We start from the raw sequence: 17765 nt of genomic DNA on the forward strand, positions 1-17765 counted from the left end.
TTTTGTGATACGAAATCCAGCATATCTATCTTGTTTGCTGTGTCATAATAAAATAATAATAATAATACTGTGGGCCAACTTGGGCCTTCCTTCCGGGTGTTTTGGACTCCAACTCCCACCATTCCTCAGAGCCTCAGGCCCCTTCCTTTTTCCCCTCAGAGTGATGAAAAGACAACCTGTACATTAAGATGTTTTTTAGCTTTATTCTAGGAACTTCAAAATCCTTTCTGGCCTTTTGAAGACTATATTTTTGTTTTCTAAGGAAATGAATGGCAGTGTGTAGTGCGACAAAGAAGTCAATGGCACAATAAATGCCATTATTCAAGCATTCGGGCGACAGGGCGTTCCATACAATCGACACCTAGATGAGACAGTAGGCACTTGAGTAGCATTTGCCAATCGAAAATTCAGGATTGAATTGTGTGACGAGATTTCAACACCGAGGTTTGCTTAGACGGGACAGTAGGCACTTGTGTAACATTTGCCAATCGAAAATTCAGGATTGAATTGTGTGACGAGATTTCAACACCGAGGTTTGCTTAGACGGGACAGTAGGCACTTGCGTAGCATTTGCCAATCGAAAATTCAGGATTGAATTGTGTGACGAGATTTCAACACCGAGGTTTGCTTAGACGGGACAGTAGGCACTTGTGTAACATTTGCCAATCGAAAATTCAGGATTGAATTGTGTGACGAGATTTCAACACCGAGGTTTGCTTAGACGGGACAGTAGGCACTTGTGTAGCATTTGCCAATCGAAAATTCAGGATTGAATTGAGTGATGAGATTTCAACACCGAGGTTTGCTTAGACGGGACAGTAGGCACTTGAGTAGCATTTGCCAATCGAAAATTCAGGATTGAATTGTGTGACGAGATTTCAACACCGAGGTTTGCTTAGACGGGACAGTAGGCACTTGTGTAGCATTTGCCAATCGAAAATTCAGGATTGAATTGTGTGACGAGATTTCAACACCGAGGTTTGCTTAGACGGGACAGTAGGCACTTGCGTAGGATTTGCCAATCGAAAATTCAGGATTGAATTGTGTGACGAGATTTCAACACCGAGGTTTGCTTAGACGGGACAGTAGGCACTTGCGTAGGATTTGCCAATCGAAAATTCAGGATTGAATTGTGTGACGAGATTTCAACACCGAGGTTTGCTTAGACGGGACAGTAGGCACTTGCGTAGCATTTGCCAATCGAAAATTCAGGATTGAATTGTGTGACGAGATTTCAACACCGAGGTTTGCTTAGACGGGACAGTAGGCACTTGCGTAGCATTTGCCAATCGAAAATTCAGGATTGAATTGTGTGACGAGATTTCAACACCGAGGTTTGCTTAGACGGGACAGTAGGCACTTGCGTAGCATTTGCCAATCGAAAATTCAGGATTGAATTGTGTGACGAGATTTCAACACCGAGGTTTGCTTAGACGGGACAGTAGGCACTTGCGTAGCATTTGCCAATCGAAAATTCAGGATTGAATTGTGTGACGAGATTTCAACACCGAGGTTTGCTTAGACGGGACAGTAGGCACTTGAGTAGCATTTGCCAATCGAAAATTCAGGATTGAATTGAGTGATGAGATTTCGTTATTTTTTCACCGAGCACGTTTCTCTAAAAAAAGGTCAGGCGTTCACAATGATCATCACCCAGCATGTTTCTATAATGAAGTACACAACTTAAGGGGAAAACCTGGCTGCTTGTGCATCATTCTGGCAGGATTTCACCAAGGGGATCCAATGGTAAGCGATTGTGTGTTTCCTCGCTTGTCTGCCGTGACCTTTTGGCTTCCGGATATTCCGGCTGCTCCTTTGGGACCCCCACTTTCCTCTTGCCCCACCTGATGTTGCTTCCCATCTACATTTCTCAACTCCACCTTTGCTAATGTGCCTTTCCTGCTGCTTGACCAACTGTTAAGAGTCGGAACAATATTTTCTCCAGCTTCTCTTTTCCTGCCTGAAATGCACACTTGCTTTGTTTTCCGAGAGCTAAGCTGCGTAAAATACTTATTAAAAGGAACATCATGTTCATTAAGTAATCTTTTCATAATTATGACATTCTTAATATCAAAAGGGCCCAAGAATGATTGACCTTGGCGTCCAGGATTAAGGCAGTATTCTTTTTCTTGATTATGAGTTGCGGAAAATTATAAAGCCATAGAGAGGATTAATGCTGCCTTGATTCCCTGCACCCTCTCCTGGCTCTTTATCTCAAGTGATTAAAATTCTTGAGGGGGGAAAAATGGCCATGGAGCATACGTTAGCTGCCGTGGGTAGATACAGTATCGGCGAAATGCATCAGCTCCCCATGACAGCCAGCGCAAAGGTTAATTATGCATGCTGTATATAGTTTTAATCACTTTAATCAGAGCACCATTCTGCTCTGTCCCAAGCTATATTTTTTCCCTACAAGCCAGAAAAGCACTTCGAGCATGGCAGCGTTTCTTTAAGAATGAGAGAGTGGGGAGGAGACAAGAACTGTAGTATATTGGCACAAACAACAATAAAGTTATTAACTGAACAAAAGCATGGCTGTGAATCTTCGTGTAACAGCTAAGGATGAGTAAAAGGTTTCACGGGTTCTAAGCTTTGCCCTGTGGATTTCAGCTCAGTACTTACCAGTGACACCAGAATGAAAACAGTTGGCCAGGCTGTGGTGCAACTGGTTAGTAGCCAGCTGCAATAAATCCCTAGAGGTCATGAGTTTGAAGCCAGCCCGGGTCAGTTTGAGCGCCATTAAAATAGCCTAGCTTATTGTTAACCTAAGCAACCCAAACGATAGTTGCATCTGTCAAGTAGAAATTTTAGGTACCACCTTATGCGGAGAGACTAATTTAACTAATTTACGACACCATAAAAACCTCCAGCAGCATGTGGTAAGAATGAGGAAGTAATCCATCAAGGACTCGGTGTCACAAGTGTTGAAGTCCAAAACACCTGGAGGGCTGAAGTTTGTCCATGCCTGAGTTTATTTATTTATTTACTTATTTATTTACAGTATTTATATTCCGCCCTTCTCACCCTGAAGGGGACTCAGGGTGGATCACATTACACATATAGGCAAACATTCAATGCTTTTTAACATAGAACAAAGACAAGACAAACATAGGCTCCGAGCGGGCCTCGAACTCATGACCTCCTGGTCAGAGTGATTCATTGCAGCTGGTTGCAGCTGGCTTGCTCTCCAGCCTGCACCACAGCCCGGGCCCAGTTAGACACTCGAGGGCTTCCTAGTTCTTGGTGTCTATACCACATTTTCTTAGGTTCACCAGGTATATAAATTCTAGCTTTGCTCTGAGTTTAGGGAACAGTTAGAACCAGCAGATTTTGAAGCTTCCTTGGCTGAACTACCTATAAGACATCCTTTCTTTTCACATGAGCAGAGGCTCCCATTGACTCAGTAAGTTCCAGAGTCTAGCAGAAAAAAATATTCTACTCCAGCTTCCAAATATACTAATATATATATATATATATATATATATATATATATATATATATATATATACACATACACACACACACACACACACATACACACACACACACACACACACACGAGTGATGGCATCACGGCGACCCACAAAACAACAAAACTACAGGTCCCCCAACCTCGAAATTTGACAACACAACCCATCATCCACGCCTCTAGGTTGATACAACAAAAAGAAAAGAAAAATAAAGTCCTAATTAGAGGGAGAGCAATAATTGTTTTTATCCAATTGCTGCCAGTTAGAAGGCTAAGCTCTGCCCACTTGGTCTCCTAGCAATCAACTCAGCCAAGGGACAGCCAAGGTTCAGTTAGGGGACAGGCAGATTTAGGCCTCACTGAGGCCTCTTCCACAGATTATCTAATTTGCACTGGATTATATGGCAGTGTAGAGTCAAGGCCCTTCCACCATACTTTGCCACAGCAATGCGTGGCTGGGCACAGCTAGTATATATATATATATATATATAACAACTACCTGGCTATATGTTTCTCACATAACTCCTTGGTTTTCTAAGAACGGATAGGCATATCTATTCAATTTCAAAAGAAGTGCTTTTGACTTTCTTCATAACCCAGCAGAAGAGTAGATTCTCATGACTCCAAAAGATAATGGCATTGTCACGATAGCAGCTCTACTGGAAATCAAATATTTTGAAATCATTGCTAGAATATTGCAATGCCAATCACAGGCAATTTGTGCATTTAAAAAACCAAAGCCAGGCAGGGCTAAAAAAAATTATCAGAGGCCATGATTTGCTATTTATAAAGCTTTCTCGTTGGAAATTTATTAAATCGCAATTCAGATTGTTCCTCAGAAGGAAACGGCGCAGCCTTAATTAGATGTCACTCCTGATGCAAAGTCAACACTGATGAGGTGGCTTTCACTCTCCGCGCCTGCAATAAAAGTTTGGTTTCCTTATGTAGACAGTTTCAATCTCATTACGCTGAAGGTGGGGTGTTTTTTTTCTTTTTCCAGCAGTATTTAATAACCCTTGTGTTATCAAGAGACACTTCCCTTTGGTAGACATGATGCTCTTTATTGGAATAAATTATACAGCACATTCCCCCAGAATCAATGGCTAGTGACAAGTTTGTTTACTATTCATTAGCAGACAATAAAAGGTACCACTACGGCTGGATAATACAGAGGTGACTTGATTACATTCCCTTCCAATTACTGCAACTGACCTATAACTCACCTGAGATCTGGGCATTTATCCTGAACTTTGTGCGGAACGCGGCAGCAACCCTTTTATTGTGGCAGATGAATATGCCAGGATTAACATTCTGCTCCACAACCAAGCAGAAAATCACACGTTATTTATAAAAGTTATGTGTAGGGGCCGTTTTATGTAATACTTGCTTGGGGACCCGGCAGTGCCCGGGTTATTCGAAGATGGCATTGTTTGCTTTGGGATGCTAGATAATATCAGTTAACTTTGGTCCAGATCTGTTGTTGGCTGGGTTCAGTGCTGCCTGGATAAGGGTGAACTACAACTCCCAGATTCCCAGGGCAATTATCTCCAAACCCTGACAGTATTAGCAATAGACCATGTTGGGTCTATATGCCAAATTTAGTCCAGATCCATCATTGTTTGGGTTCATAGTGTGCTCTGGGTGTAGGTAAACTACAACTCCTGTCAATTCCAAAGACCTCCAGTTATTTTTGTTGGTCATGAGGGTTCTGTGTGCCATATATACTCGAGTATAAGTATACCGTATATACTCGAGTATAAGCCGGCCCGAATATAAGCCGAGGCACCTAATTTTACCACAAAAAAACTGGGAAAACATTGACTCCAGTATAAGCCGAGGATGGTAAATTTCAGAAATAAAAATAAATACCAATAAATACCCCAGTGGCAAAGTGCGTTAAAGCACTGAGCTGGAGACCGAAAGGTCCCAGGTTCAAATGCCGGGAGCGGAGTGAGCTCCCGCTGTTAGCTCCAGCTCCTGCCAACCTAGCAGTTCGAAAACATGCCAATGTGAGTAGATCAATAGGTACCGCTCTGGCAAGAAAGTAAGGGTGCTCCATGCAGTCATGCCAGTGGCCATATGACCTTGGAGGTGTCTATGGACAACGCCGGCTCTTCGGCTTAGAAATGGAGATGAGCACCAACCCCCAGAGTCAGACATGACTGGACTTAACATCCGGGGAAAACCTTTACCTACTTTACCAATAAAATTACATTAATTGAGGCATCAGTAGGTGAAATGTTTCTGAATATTTACATCAAGCTCAGATTTAAGATAAGACTGTCCAACTCTGATCAAATCATTATTCTCATCTTCTTCAATGCAAATGTGCTTATGTATCCTTTTAATAATAATGGAGTAAAATAATACATGTAGTAATAATAATAATAATAATAATAATAATAATAATAATAATAATAATAATAATAAATACAGGAAAATAATACATGTAATAATAAATAGAGTAAATAATAAATGCAATAATAATAATAAGATCAGAGTTAAAAAAACAAATGTACTATTAATAATAATAATAATAATAATAATAATAATAATAATTATTATTATTATTATTATTATTATCAGGACCTCAAGATTGAACTTCAAAGACTCTGGCAGAAACCAGTGCAGGTGGTCCCGGTGGTGATCGGCACACTGGGTGCCATGCCAAAAGATCTCAGCCGGCATTTGGAAACAATAGACATTGACAAAATTACGATCTGCCAACTGCAAAAGGCCACCCGACTGGGATCTGCACGCATCATCCAAAAATACATCACACAGTCCTAGACACTTGGGAAGTGTTTGACGTGATTTTGTGATATGAAATCCAGCATATCTACCGGTATCTGTCAGAACCCTGCTACTAGAGCCTGGATGTGGCTCTGAGGTTCAGGGTCACTGACATTGATAAGACACCTGCGTCCCAGGACTCGGAGGAGAAACGGCTGATGGACTTGGCGGGGAATTTGCGCGGGGTTTTACTGAGCGGGAAGAGACTGTTCAAATGAGGGGGAGGGTATATAAAGGAGGGTTGGCCGGAGCCTCCCATTCTTGGCTTTTCCGATGTTCATGTTTCCTACAGTAAAAGTTCCTGGTGATACCACAAAGAGTCTCGTGTGTTCATTCAGGAGCGGCTGTGGTGAGCTGACACTAAGCCAAGAATACGGACACCATCCCGCTGTAGCGGTGAGGTGTAACATGCAAGTGGAGGATGAAGAGCTCTTGGGCGCCGGAGGAGGAAGGTCGGAAAGGGCCACTCCCGAGACGGACGCTGAGTTCCACCAGCTGGCGGCCCTGGCGTCATCCACCGCTTATGCCCAGCCAAATGGGGTAACCCAGAGGCGCGGAGTGGTGCGGGGAGATAGCACCGGAGGAGAGGAAGGTTCACCTTCCCCAGGCCCGCAAAAGATGGTGTTTCTGGAGGAGAGGATGTCGGCGATGGAGACCACCCTGGCAGTGATGTCGAGGGCGATGGAGCGCCTGGCGGTTTTGGCGGAGCCGGAGCGAGGAAGGGAACTCCGGGCTAGCTCAATGTGGGACGTGAGCATGGGAAGCAGCCAGGGCTTTGCAGACCTCCCAGCACCGAAGGGAAGGGAAATGCGAAAGGAGCCCGGTGCCCGGCCCAAGATCCAAACGAGCCTGACGCGGGTGGAGGAGAGTGACGACGAAGGGGAAAAGCCTCCGAGAATCCCGGCTACGCTCCCAACTGAGACCCTGGTGCCCCTGGCGAATGCCGGGCGTGGCACAGGACAAAGGGAAGCAGCAGCGGGGCCCACTGGCCCGCAAGGGGGCTTGCGACGGGCGGAGGATTGGGGATTGCCACCACAGGGACCCCTACCGAGACGAGAGGAACTAAGGATCGAGTTTGGGGGAGAGTCCTCTGAACTGGATTTTTTCCTGACCACGGTGAGGGGCTATATGGAGGACAATGCCCACACTTTTAGAACGGAATCCAGCCGGGTACGGGCCATTGGTGCAGTGTTGAAGAGGGGAGCGGCCAGCTGGTACGTTCAACTACACGCGCGGCGCGACCCATGTCTGGGGTCACTCCGACGCTTTATGGGGGCCCTGGAGACCCGTTTCCGAGATCCACTGGAGCAGATCCGGGCGAGGGAGGAGTTGAAGACCGTCTCCCAGGGGCAGAGGTCGGTATCTGAGTATGCGGAGGAGTTCCAATGCCTCGCTGAAAAGGTGCCGGAATGGTCTGCAGTGACAAAGATAGAACTCTTCAAAGAGGGGCTCAGGCGGGAGATCCTCTCCTGGGCGGTGCATCGTGATGAGCCTGACACACTGCGCGGATGGATTCAGCTGGCGGGGCGCATCGAGACATCGCTGGCCCAGGCGAGGAGGCACCGAGGAGGGCTACAGCAGCGGCCGCAGATGAAAGAGGGGAGCCGGAAGGAGGGATCAACCCCAGCCGGGAGGAGAACGGAGCCGACAGGGAACGTGAGCACCAGCAGGAGGGGCTGCTTCGTGTGCGGCCGTTTGGGCCACAGGGCTGCCGAGTGCTGGCAGAGAAAAGGGGAAGGCGGAGGGCCGCCCAAACCAAGAGCCGTGGCAGGGAAACGCGCCGAGGAAGAACCACCGATGAGGCACCACTCGGGGGGGTTGGTAAGTCAGGACAAAGCCATGATAGTGGTCCCCATTCAGCTGGAAAGTGGCAGCAAACAAGCAACCTGCAAAGCATTTGTGGATTGTGGATGTTCCAGGAACATCATCTCCCCTGAATTAGCCGAGGGATTGGGATGCGAAAGAACGAACCTAGAATCCCCAATAGCTTTTTCGCAGTTGGACGGATCCACAGCATCGGGATCATTAGCTAAGTACAGTGCCGAAGATGTAAAGTGTAAGATAGGGAGTTGGGAAGGAAAGGTGTCATTTGTGATATCACAAATAGCCAGCTATAATGTTATACTAGGCATGCCATGGCTGGGGCAGGCCAACCCGCAAATCAACTGGGAGGATAAGAGCATGATCTTCAGGATGAAGTTGGAAGGAGGGAGCCAGGAAGTGGAAAGGGAGCCGGGGAAAAGGGGGGAGGAAGACTCTATCAGGATAGCAGAACTGGCAGATAAATTACCCCCAGAGTATCGGGATTTTGTGGACGTATTTGATGAGAAGGAAGCAGACAGTTTCCCACCGAAGCGGAGAGTTGAAGTGAAGATAGAGCTAGTCCCAGGAGCAGAGCTTCCTAAGGCAAAAATATACCCAATGTCGGCTAGGGAAAAGGAGGAACTGAGAAAATACATTGATAAAAACCTAGCGAGGGGTTTCATAGAGCCTTCAAATTCCCCTCTAGGGGCGCCTGTGTTGTTCAGGCGCAAAAAGGACCAAACGCTGAGGCTCTGCATTGACTACAGGGGCCTGAATGCAATCAGTTCTGGAAATAAATACCCCCTACCTTTAGTGAAGGACTTGATCGCCCAGTTATCGGAGGGACAGATATTCACTAAATTGGACTTAATTGAAGCGTACCATAAATTGCAGATTAAACCAGAGGACAGGTGGAAGACGGCCTTCTCCTGTGCATTCGGATTATTCAATTATCGTGTGCTCCCTTTCGGTTTGTGCGGCGGAGGCGCCGCGTTCATGCAATTAATCAACGAAGTGTTGCATCCATTGTTGTACAAGGGAGTCTTTGTTTTTTTAGATGACATATTGTTAGTATCTCGGACTAAGGAGCAACACATAGAACTAGTCAGGGAAGTCCTGCAAAAGTTGAGAGAAGCAAAACTGTATGCGAAGCTTGCCAAGTGCGAGTTCAATAAAGACCAGATAGACTTTCTGGGGTATAGGATTTCCTCCCAGGGAGTGGCGATGGACCCTGCGAAGGTAGAAGACGTGAGGGGGTGGGAAGCCCCCAAAACACGGAAGCAGCTGCAATCCTTCCTAGGGTTCGCAAACTTCTATAGAACATTTATCAAGGACTTTGCGCGCCTCACTTTGCCATTAACGGATTTGTTAAAGACTAAAGGTAGGGGAGAAACAGCCAAAGTGAAGGCCCCAGGGGCCAAACTGACCTGGACAATAGAATGCCAGGAAGCTTTCGAAGCCCTTAAAAAGCGTTTTACTGAGGAGCCTGTCCTACAGCACCCTGATATGTCTAAAGCCTTTGTATTACATTGCGATGCGTCAGACCGGGCATATGGGGCAGTTCTGCTACAGAAAGACGAGGGGGGGAACCTGAAGCCATGTGGCTATCTGTCAAAAAAGTTTAGCGATACAGAAAAAAACTGGCCGATTTGGGAGAGAGAAGCCTTAGCGATTCTAAAAGCACTAGAGTGCTGGAGACACTTCCTGGAAGGAAGTGGAACACCGTTTGAGGTGTGGACTGACCATAGAAATTTACAGTATCTAAGATCCCCTCGTAAACTATCAGCGAAGCAAATTAGATGGGCCCAATATTTCAGCCGTTTTGATTTCAGACTCAGATTCTTCCAGGGGAAACATAATATACTCGCTGACGCTCTCTCTCGGATGCCTCAGCACGGGGGAGGAATTCAGGAATCTGAAGGGAGTATTTTTCTTGATAAGCAATGGGGCCTGGCAGTACTAACTCGAGCACAAGCGGCCAAAGAAAACAAACGTACTGCCATTTCCACGGGGGGAGGAGAAATATGGGAGGAAGAGTTGAAGCGAGCGTATGGAATGGACAAATGGTTACAAACAAACAAAGAAAAGGGAGAATTGTGTGGGGATTTGGTGTTTGTAAATAAGAAATTGTATATTCCTGAATGTTTAAGACGAGAAATGTTAAGGAAGTACCATGATAACAAGGGTGCGGGTCATCTAGGCCCCACCAGGACTATTAAACTGTTGGCCAAACAATGCTGGTGGCCCGGAATGAGGAAAGACGCCAGGGGATACGTCACGCAGTGTGAATTATGTGCAGAGGGAAAAACACCACCGGGGAAGCCCCAGGGGCTATTGCAGAAGGTGGTGGAGCCCATGAGGCCATGGGAATGCGTAGCCATGGATTTTGTAGGCGAACTACCCCCCAGCAGAGGCCACAGATACATTTGGACAATATTGGACCTATTCTCAAAACAGGCACACTTTGTGGCTCTGCCAAAACTTCCTTCAGCTGAAAAACTTGCTGATTTGTATGTGAAGCATGTATATCGCCTACATGGGTGTCCCGACAAGATAATTAGTGACCGGGGAGTCCAATTTACTGCAAAATTTTGGGGAAAATTCTTACAGCTGTTAGGAGCAGAAAGGAACCTGAGCTCGGCCTTTCATCCCGCGACCAACGGGGGGGTCGAACGTACCCAACAGACACTGTGCCAATTCTTAAGGATGTACACCAATTATAGACAGGATGATTGGGCGGACCTTCTTCCGTTTGCTGAGATGGCTTTTAACGGGGCCGTACATTCGGCCACAGGTCGTGCCCCATTCGAAATAGTATACGGACAGGAGGTGGCACCTTTCCCCAGGCTACCCGAGTGGAAGGAAGGGGAGGGCCAGACCGACGAGGAATGGCCGGCCAAAATCAAGCAAGGGTGGCAAACCGTGGTAGAGGCATTGCGGGAAACACAAAAGAAGTACAAGCTCTTTGCGGATCGTAGGCGCCGAGAGGGGGACAAATTGGGCGAAGGAGATCTGGTTTGGCTGAGCACAAAAAACCTGAAATTGGGGTTCCCATCCAAGAAATTGGCTCCACGCTATATAGGGCCATTCAGGGTAGCAAAAAGAATAAACGAAGTGACCTATGAGCTGAGGCTACCAAAGGACCTAGGAAAGGTACACCCGGTATTCCATTGCAGCCTGTTAAAAAAGTATAAAGGAACTCTGGACAGCGGAGAACAATAGTTGTGTTTAATCTTTTCCTTCCAGGACGAAGGGGAGGAGGACGCCATGTCAGAACCCTGCTACTAGAGCCTGGATGTGGCTCTGAGTTTCAGGGTCACTGACATTGATAAGACACCTGCGTCCCAGGACTCGGAGGAGAAACGGCTGATGGACTTGGCGGGGAATTTGCGCGGGGTTTTACTGAGCGGGAAGAGACTGTTCAAATGAGGGGGAGGGTATATAAAGGAGGGTTGGCCGGAGCCTCCCATTCTTGGCTTTTCCGATGTTCATGTTTCCTACAGTAAAAGTTCCTGGTGATACCACAAAGAGTCTCGTGTGTTCATTCAGGAGCGGCTGTGGTGAGCTGACAGTATCTTGTTTGCTGTGTCATAATAATAATAATAATAATAATAATAATAATAATAATAATAATAATAATAATAATGGAGTAAAATAAATGTAGTAGTAGCAACAAAAATAGAGAAAAATAATAAATGTACCATATATTCTCAAGTATAAGCTGACCCAAATATAAGCCAACCAGGACCCTCACCCGAGTATAAGCCGAGGGGGGCTTTTTCAGTCTTAAAAAAAGGGTTGAAAAACTAGGCTTATACTTGAGTATATACAGTAGTTCCAGGTCCATCATTGGTGAGCTCCAGAGTGCTGTTTGATTGCAGGCAAACTATAAATCCCAGTACCTACAATGGCTATAAATCAAGATGAATTCCCCTTAAATCTCTCCAGTATTTCATGGGGTTTCTGTCTGCCTAAAGTAATCCAGGTCCATTGCCAGTGGGGGTCTCCGAAAATGGATCGGGCCCCGCAACAAAAGCCGGAAACGAAACGAGACAAGCTTTTACCCAAATGTTCAATTACGTAATTACGTAATTGAACAAATTGGAGGGTAACAGTGCAAGCACTATGATTTGCAGCTATATACATGTTTTGTAGTTAATCATTCATAGTTAACAACCCATTCTTTCACCTTATACTCAATATAGCTGTAAATCTCATATCTGAACTCTCTGAAAGTATAAAGGACCATGTTTTTGGTAGACTGGTTCCGAATGCACCACCATTTGGGTGATACATTGCATATTCTTTGTAGCAAGAGAAACCTGTTGTAAAGGAAGCTCATAACGACTGCCACCAATTTGTAAAGATGCAACCACCAAAGACCTTTTACTTTTTCTTTCTTTCTTCTTCTTATTCACTTTAGATGGTAGCGTATGGTTTATAATATATGCGACAGAATCTTAGATGTTGGAAGAACAATAACAAGTTTATTCAGGCACAGAGCTTAGTGGTTACAATGTTATTTCTCACTTGGAGGTATTTTTATTAACAGTTACAATACTAGAATGAGATGAGTCAAACTCTCTAAAGTGTCACTTCTTTTACTTAAAGTAGTTAGAACTTCTTTCTCTGCTACTTTTAAACCACAGTCACCCCTGTGATATACGATCACAGATTCTCTGTTCCTTACCAGGACACAGACTACATTAAATAAGTCACCAAACTTATTTTAAACCGACTCAAAATGAACAATTGAGTCTCCTTGATCCCCTCAATCTATGATCAATCTTCCCTGTGCCTCATCAGAGCACAGACTGACTCTCTTTTTTAAACTCTGCACTTCTTCAACAAAACGGCAGTTGGCTCTGCCTACTTCTCCATGACAACCAGCCTCTGAGTGCTGAGAGGAAATAACTGTAATACTTACCCTTTTAAAACACAAACACACAATTAAACATAACACCTGTAAACCAAAAATTCGTACTTCATTACACCTGTCAATGTGCAGCTTTCGTACTTGCCATGCAATAGCATCACTGCAGGTCTTTCTACAGGGCAAGCTTGGTTTCGGTGTAAAACTTTCATATATAGATCCTTCATTTTGACAGTCAGCTGGAGGGAATACCTAGGGTGATGGGGAAATCACCCTAAAATCAATATATTTGCTGCTTTGGCTTCCGTTGTCTTGTCACATTTAGCCAATGGCCTCTCCACAAGAGCAGACCTTGGCAAGTGCCTTTACCAAGCCATACGTTACTCACCAAGTAATTTTTATCTTTCCATAGCAAAGGGAGTTACTGAATGTCTGCAAGCAACATCGATTAAAACCTCAATTTCAGAATTGTTTTTCAAACGGAGTTTTCCCCTTTTGCCCACAAGCGAAGCAGAGACCCTTCTAATACAATAATCAGGAAAGAATTACACCCCTTGAATGGTTTTCCTAGTTTCTTGTTTTCTTGCTCAGGTTCATGTCGATGGAAGGTGGTAAAATCAGTCCAGAGCCCATCCGAAGTTTGCTGTTCGCTGATTAAAGGCCTAATTGATTCAGAATGTTTGACAATCAATCTCCAAGAATTACTCTGGGTTCACAACAGCAAGGCATAAAGAAACATTTAATCAGGCCTCTTCCCCACCAACACCGTTTGGACAGAGAGAGACGCTAAACGGCATAAATCCATCCCAGTAAAAGTGTCCACGCGTGCCTCAGCAGGGCAACAAAACAACTCTTCCCCTCTTTTCAAAACACTTGTCAAATACTCTTTTTCAAATACAGAAAAAGAGCTGCAAGCAGACTCAGAACCAAGAAGGGCCAACCATCTCCGAGATCAAAGCAAGAAAGCCATGGGCAAAAACGGGTATTATGTCTATTTCCAGATGCCTATGGAGAAGCAAGAGAGCAAGCAGTCTCTTCAGAGGAGCCCTCCATTGAAAGTGTTAACCTTGCAATAGGAACCTCTGAACTACCTCAAATAAAACATTACGGAAGGGAGCGAAAATAAATTTCTCTTTCGGCTGTATGGCCATGTTACAGAAGCATTCTCTCCTGACGTTTCACCCACATCTATGGCAGGCAGCCTCAGAGGTTGTGAGGTAAGTGCCAAAATCAATCCTCCCCAACCCCACCTGTATTCAAATTTGGACGTATTCATCTTTCCTATTCTGTACTGTATAAAACTATTTGCATTTTTCTGACCCGCTACCCTTTTTAGGAGCCAACCCAGGTTTTTATCAAAGTGTATTTATTGTTTATTGGTATATGTGATTTTATTTGTTTATGATTTGTTTTTTATTACTGAGTTTTATATTGTTTGTTGCCTGGGCTTGGCCCCATGTAAGCCGCCCCGAGTCCCCTTGGGGAGATGGGGCGGGGTATAAAAATAAAGTTGTTGTTGTTGTTATTGTTGTTGTTGTTGTTATTTGTGCCAAATTTGGTCCAGATCTGTCATTGTTTGGGTTCACAGTGCTCTCTGGATGTAAGTGAGCTACATCTCTCCTAAATCACTGTCAATTCCTCCCAAACCTCTCCAGTATTTTCTGTTGGTTGTGGGGGTTCTGTGTGCCAAGTTTGGTCCAGGTCTGTCATTCATGGGGGTCTCAGTGATGTGTGGAAGTCAGAGCTCAATCGGTTGAAGGTACTGCAAATCCCATAATCCGTTGTCCGTACTCCCCCAAAGATATTGTTTTAGCTATTATTAGATATTGCTTGAGTATTTTTAATGTATTATATGTTTTCTGATTTTATGTTTATATGTTTTAAATGTATTTATGTGATTGTATTTTATTGTGCATTGCCGGGCTTGGTCCCCATGTGAGCCATCCCGAGTCCCTTCGGAGAGATGGGGCAGGATATAAGAATAAAGTTATTATAATACAAGGATTATCCAGAAAATAGATTATGTTTTGGAATTTAAAAATGAACAAAGTATAGGAGAAAACATTTACCATATGCAGCTGAAAACCACACCCAAATACCACAACTCACCATAGAGATGAATGAGCTTTGCAACTCCTTCCCCACAAAACTCTGCCGCTTGCGTCCTCAACGCAGTGTTTTGGCAACGATGCGCATCTGCGGGAAAGGGTGACCGGCTGGTTGAGGACGCAAGCGGCATAGTTTTGTGGGGAAGGAGTTGCCAAGCTTCTTCATCTCTATGATAAGTGCCTAGATTTTAATGGCGACTACGTGAGATGTGGTATTTGGGTGTGGCTTTCAACTGCATATGGCAAATGTTTTCTCCTTTGTTCATTTTTAATTCCAAAACGTAATGTACTTTCTGGATAACCCTCATAATAATAATAATAATAATTAATCACTATGTTTTAATTACTGTATATACTTGAGTATAAGCCTAGTTTTTCAGTCCTTTTTTTAGGACTGAAAAAGCCCCCCTCGGCTTATACTCGGGTGAGGGTCCTGGTTGGCTTATATTTGGATCAGCTTATACTCAAGAATATATAGTACATTTATTATTTTTCTCTATTATTATTGGTATTATTACATTTATTATTTTTCTCTATTATTGTTGCTACTATTACATTTATTTTACTCTATTTTATTATTATTATTATTATTATTATTATTAATACATTTATTATTTCATTCTGATCTTATTATTGTTATTATTATTGCATTTATTATTTTACTCTATTTATTATTACATGTATTATTTTCCTGTATTTATTATTATTATTATTATTACATGTATTATTTTACTCTATTATTATTAAAAAGATACATAAGCACATTTACATTGAAGAAGATGAGAATAATGATTGGATCAGAGTTGGACAGTCTTATCTTAAATCTGAGCTTTATGTAAATATTCAAAACATTTAACCTACCGATGCCTCAATTAATGTAATTTTATTGGTATCTATTTTTATTTCTGAAATTTACCACCCTCGGCTTATACTGGAGTCAATGTTTTCCCAATTTTTTTGTGGTAAAATTAGGTGCCTCGGCTTATATTCGGGTCGGCTTATACTCGAGTATATACGGTATGTTCAATTTGTAACAATGAAAATACATCCTCCATATCAGATATTTACATTACAAGTCATAACCGTAGCAAAATTATGAAGTAGCAATGAAAATAATTTTATGCTTGGGGGTCACCACAACATGAGGAACTGTATTAAGGATTCGCGGCATTAGAAAAGTTGAGAACCACTGCTCTAAAGTATCTGTGCAGTTTCGTCATGTTTTGTCCTGCAACTCTTTATACTTGGGTCTTAAAATTCCTAAAGAGACTGAAATTAAAGAAGGGATTAGCAAATTGAAATAAGAGAATGCCCCAAAAAAGTATAGCATTCCTGCAAAAGAGACAAAACGTCAGCTCCTGGGTATGCGAAAGCTATCAAATAGTAGAAGAATTGGGATAGGCAAACTCTTGCAGCACAAGATCGATGGTGAACAATTTCGTAATGAGTCGTCAAAGGGAGTCCCGATGGGACTAAAAGCACGGTAAGCCCTTTCCTACTCCTGGGTTTGCAAAGGTCAAAGTCTCCAGAGAACTTGGTTAATGCATCCCGGCCGTATTTCGCCTGCAATGATGATTCATTCCAGCTCACCTCAGCTTCCAGCCTGAACGTGATAACACACTTGTCAGCCTTGACACCACTTAATCCATGCCCTTCCACCATTTCTCTAATAGAAAAGCCTGCCTTCCATCTGATGGTTCGAAAAGAAAATAGGGAAGAAAATAAAGCCTAGCAGGCATCACAGGACACACGATCCTTAATGACATATCGCACTGAAAGAAATGTCTGAAATGAAGGCTCATGAGCCGGAGACAACGTAAAACCAATGGCACAATCTGATTTATCTGAATGGACTGCGCAAGAAGCAAAACGTAACATGGAGCACATTTGTCTGGATAAATAAAAGTATTATTGCTAGCGTTCTATGGACACGGAGCAGTCTCTGAACTATTTAATCTTTCACTTCATCATATATACGAAGTCATTAAAGTGACTGTTCACATAATAGAAATTGTCCTCAAACTGGGTTATGCCCTGATAATTTGTTTCCAAAAGGACCTTAGATTGGGTTTTATAATCTTGCGATTGCAACTGCCCAGAGCCCATTCATTACATGAAGCCGAAATCATAAAACAGTCTTGCAAGGATATTCTCTCTCCCTTCTTTCTGCTTCATGCTATGACTTCTGAACAAGGTTGCATTCAACTTTGTATCCACCTTTCTCCTACTATACACAACGTTTTACACAGTGTTTCCCAAGAAAAATGCTTTTCGCAAGCGGTTTTCCATTAGATAATGATTTGAGGGATACAAATAACACTATGTAACAAAATTTGGGAAAAATTTTTTGTTCCTGGTTTGAAAGTGTTATTTCCTGTTTCATTAAGCAGTAGAGTAGAGTCTCACTTATCCAACATAAACGGGCCGGCAGAACGTTGGATAAGCGAATATGTTAGATAACAAGGAGAGATTAAGGAAAAGCCTATTAAACATCAAATTAGGTTAGGATTTTACATCATGTTTTACAACAAATTTGGCAGAAAAAGTAGTTCAATACGCAGTAATGCTATGTAGTAATTACTGTATTTACGAATTTAGCATCAAAGTAACACGATGTATTGAAAACACTGACTACAAAAATGTGTTGGGTAATCCAGAATGTTGGATAAGCGAGTGTTGGATAAGTGAGACTCTACTGTACTTACTTTGAAAGTACAGT

General features: G+C 43.4%; 2 protein-coding genes across 8 annotated transcripts in view; one reads left to right on the forward strand and one right to left on the reverse strand.

Annotated features, from left to right (window-relative positions):
* sdk1 (sidekick cell adhesion molecule 1) overlaps nt 1-17765 on the reverse strand; it is a 615491-nt gene that overhangs the window by 394545 nt on the left and 203181 nt on the right. The gene's annotated exons all lie outside the window — the stretch shown is intronic.
* On the forward strand, nt 6321-11593 carry LOC134294169 (uncharacterized). The gene is made up of 2 exons (XM_062964317.1): nt 6321-8083; nt 11312-11593. Exons 1-2 carry the CDS (start codon nt 6536-6538, stop codon nt 11351-11353), a joined length of 1590 nt encoding a protein of 529 aa, XP_062820387.1. The 5' UTR covers nt 6321-6535; the 3' UTR covers nt 11354-11593.

The sequence above is a fragment of the Anolis carolinensis genome, unplaced genomic scaffold (genome assembly GCF_035594765.1).
Source record: "Anolis carolinensis isolate JA03-04 unplaced genomic scaffold, rAnoCar3.1.pri scaffold_13, whole genome shotgun sequence".
Classification (NCBI taxonomy): domain Eukaryota; kingdom Metazoa; phylum Chordata; class Lepidosauria; order Squamata; family Dactyloidae; genus Anolis; species Anolis carolinensis.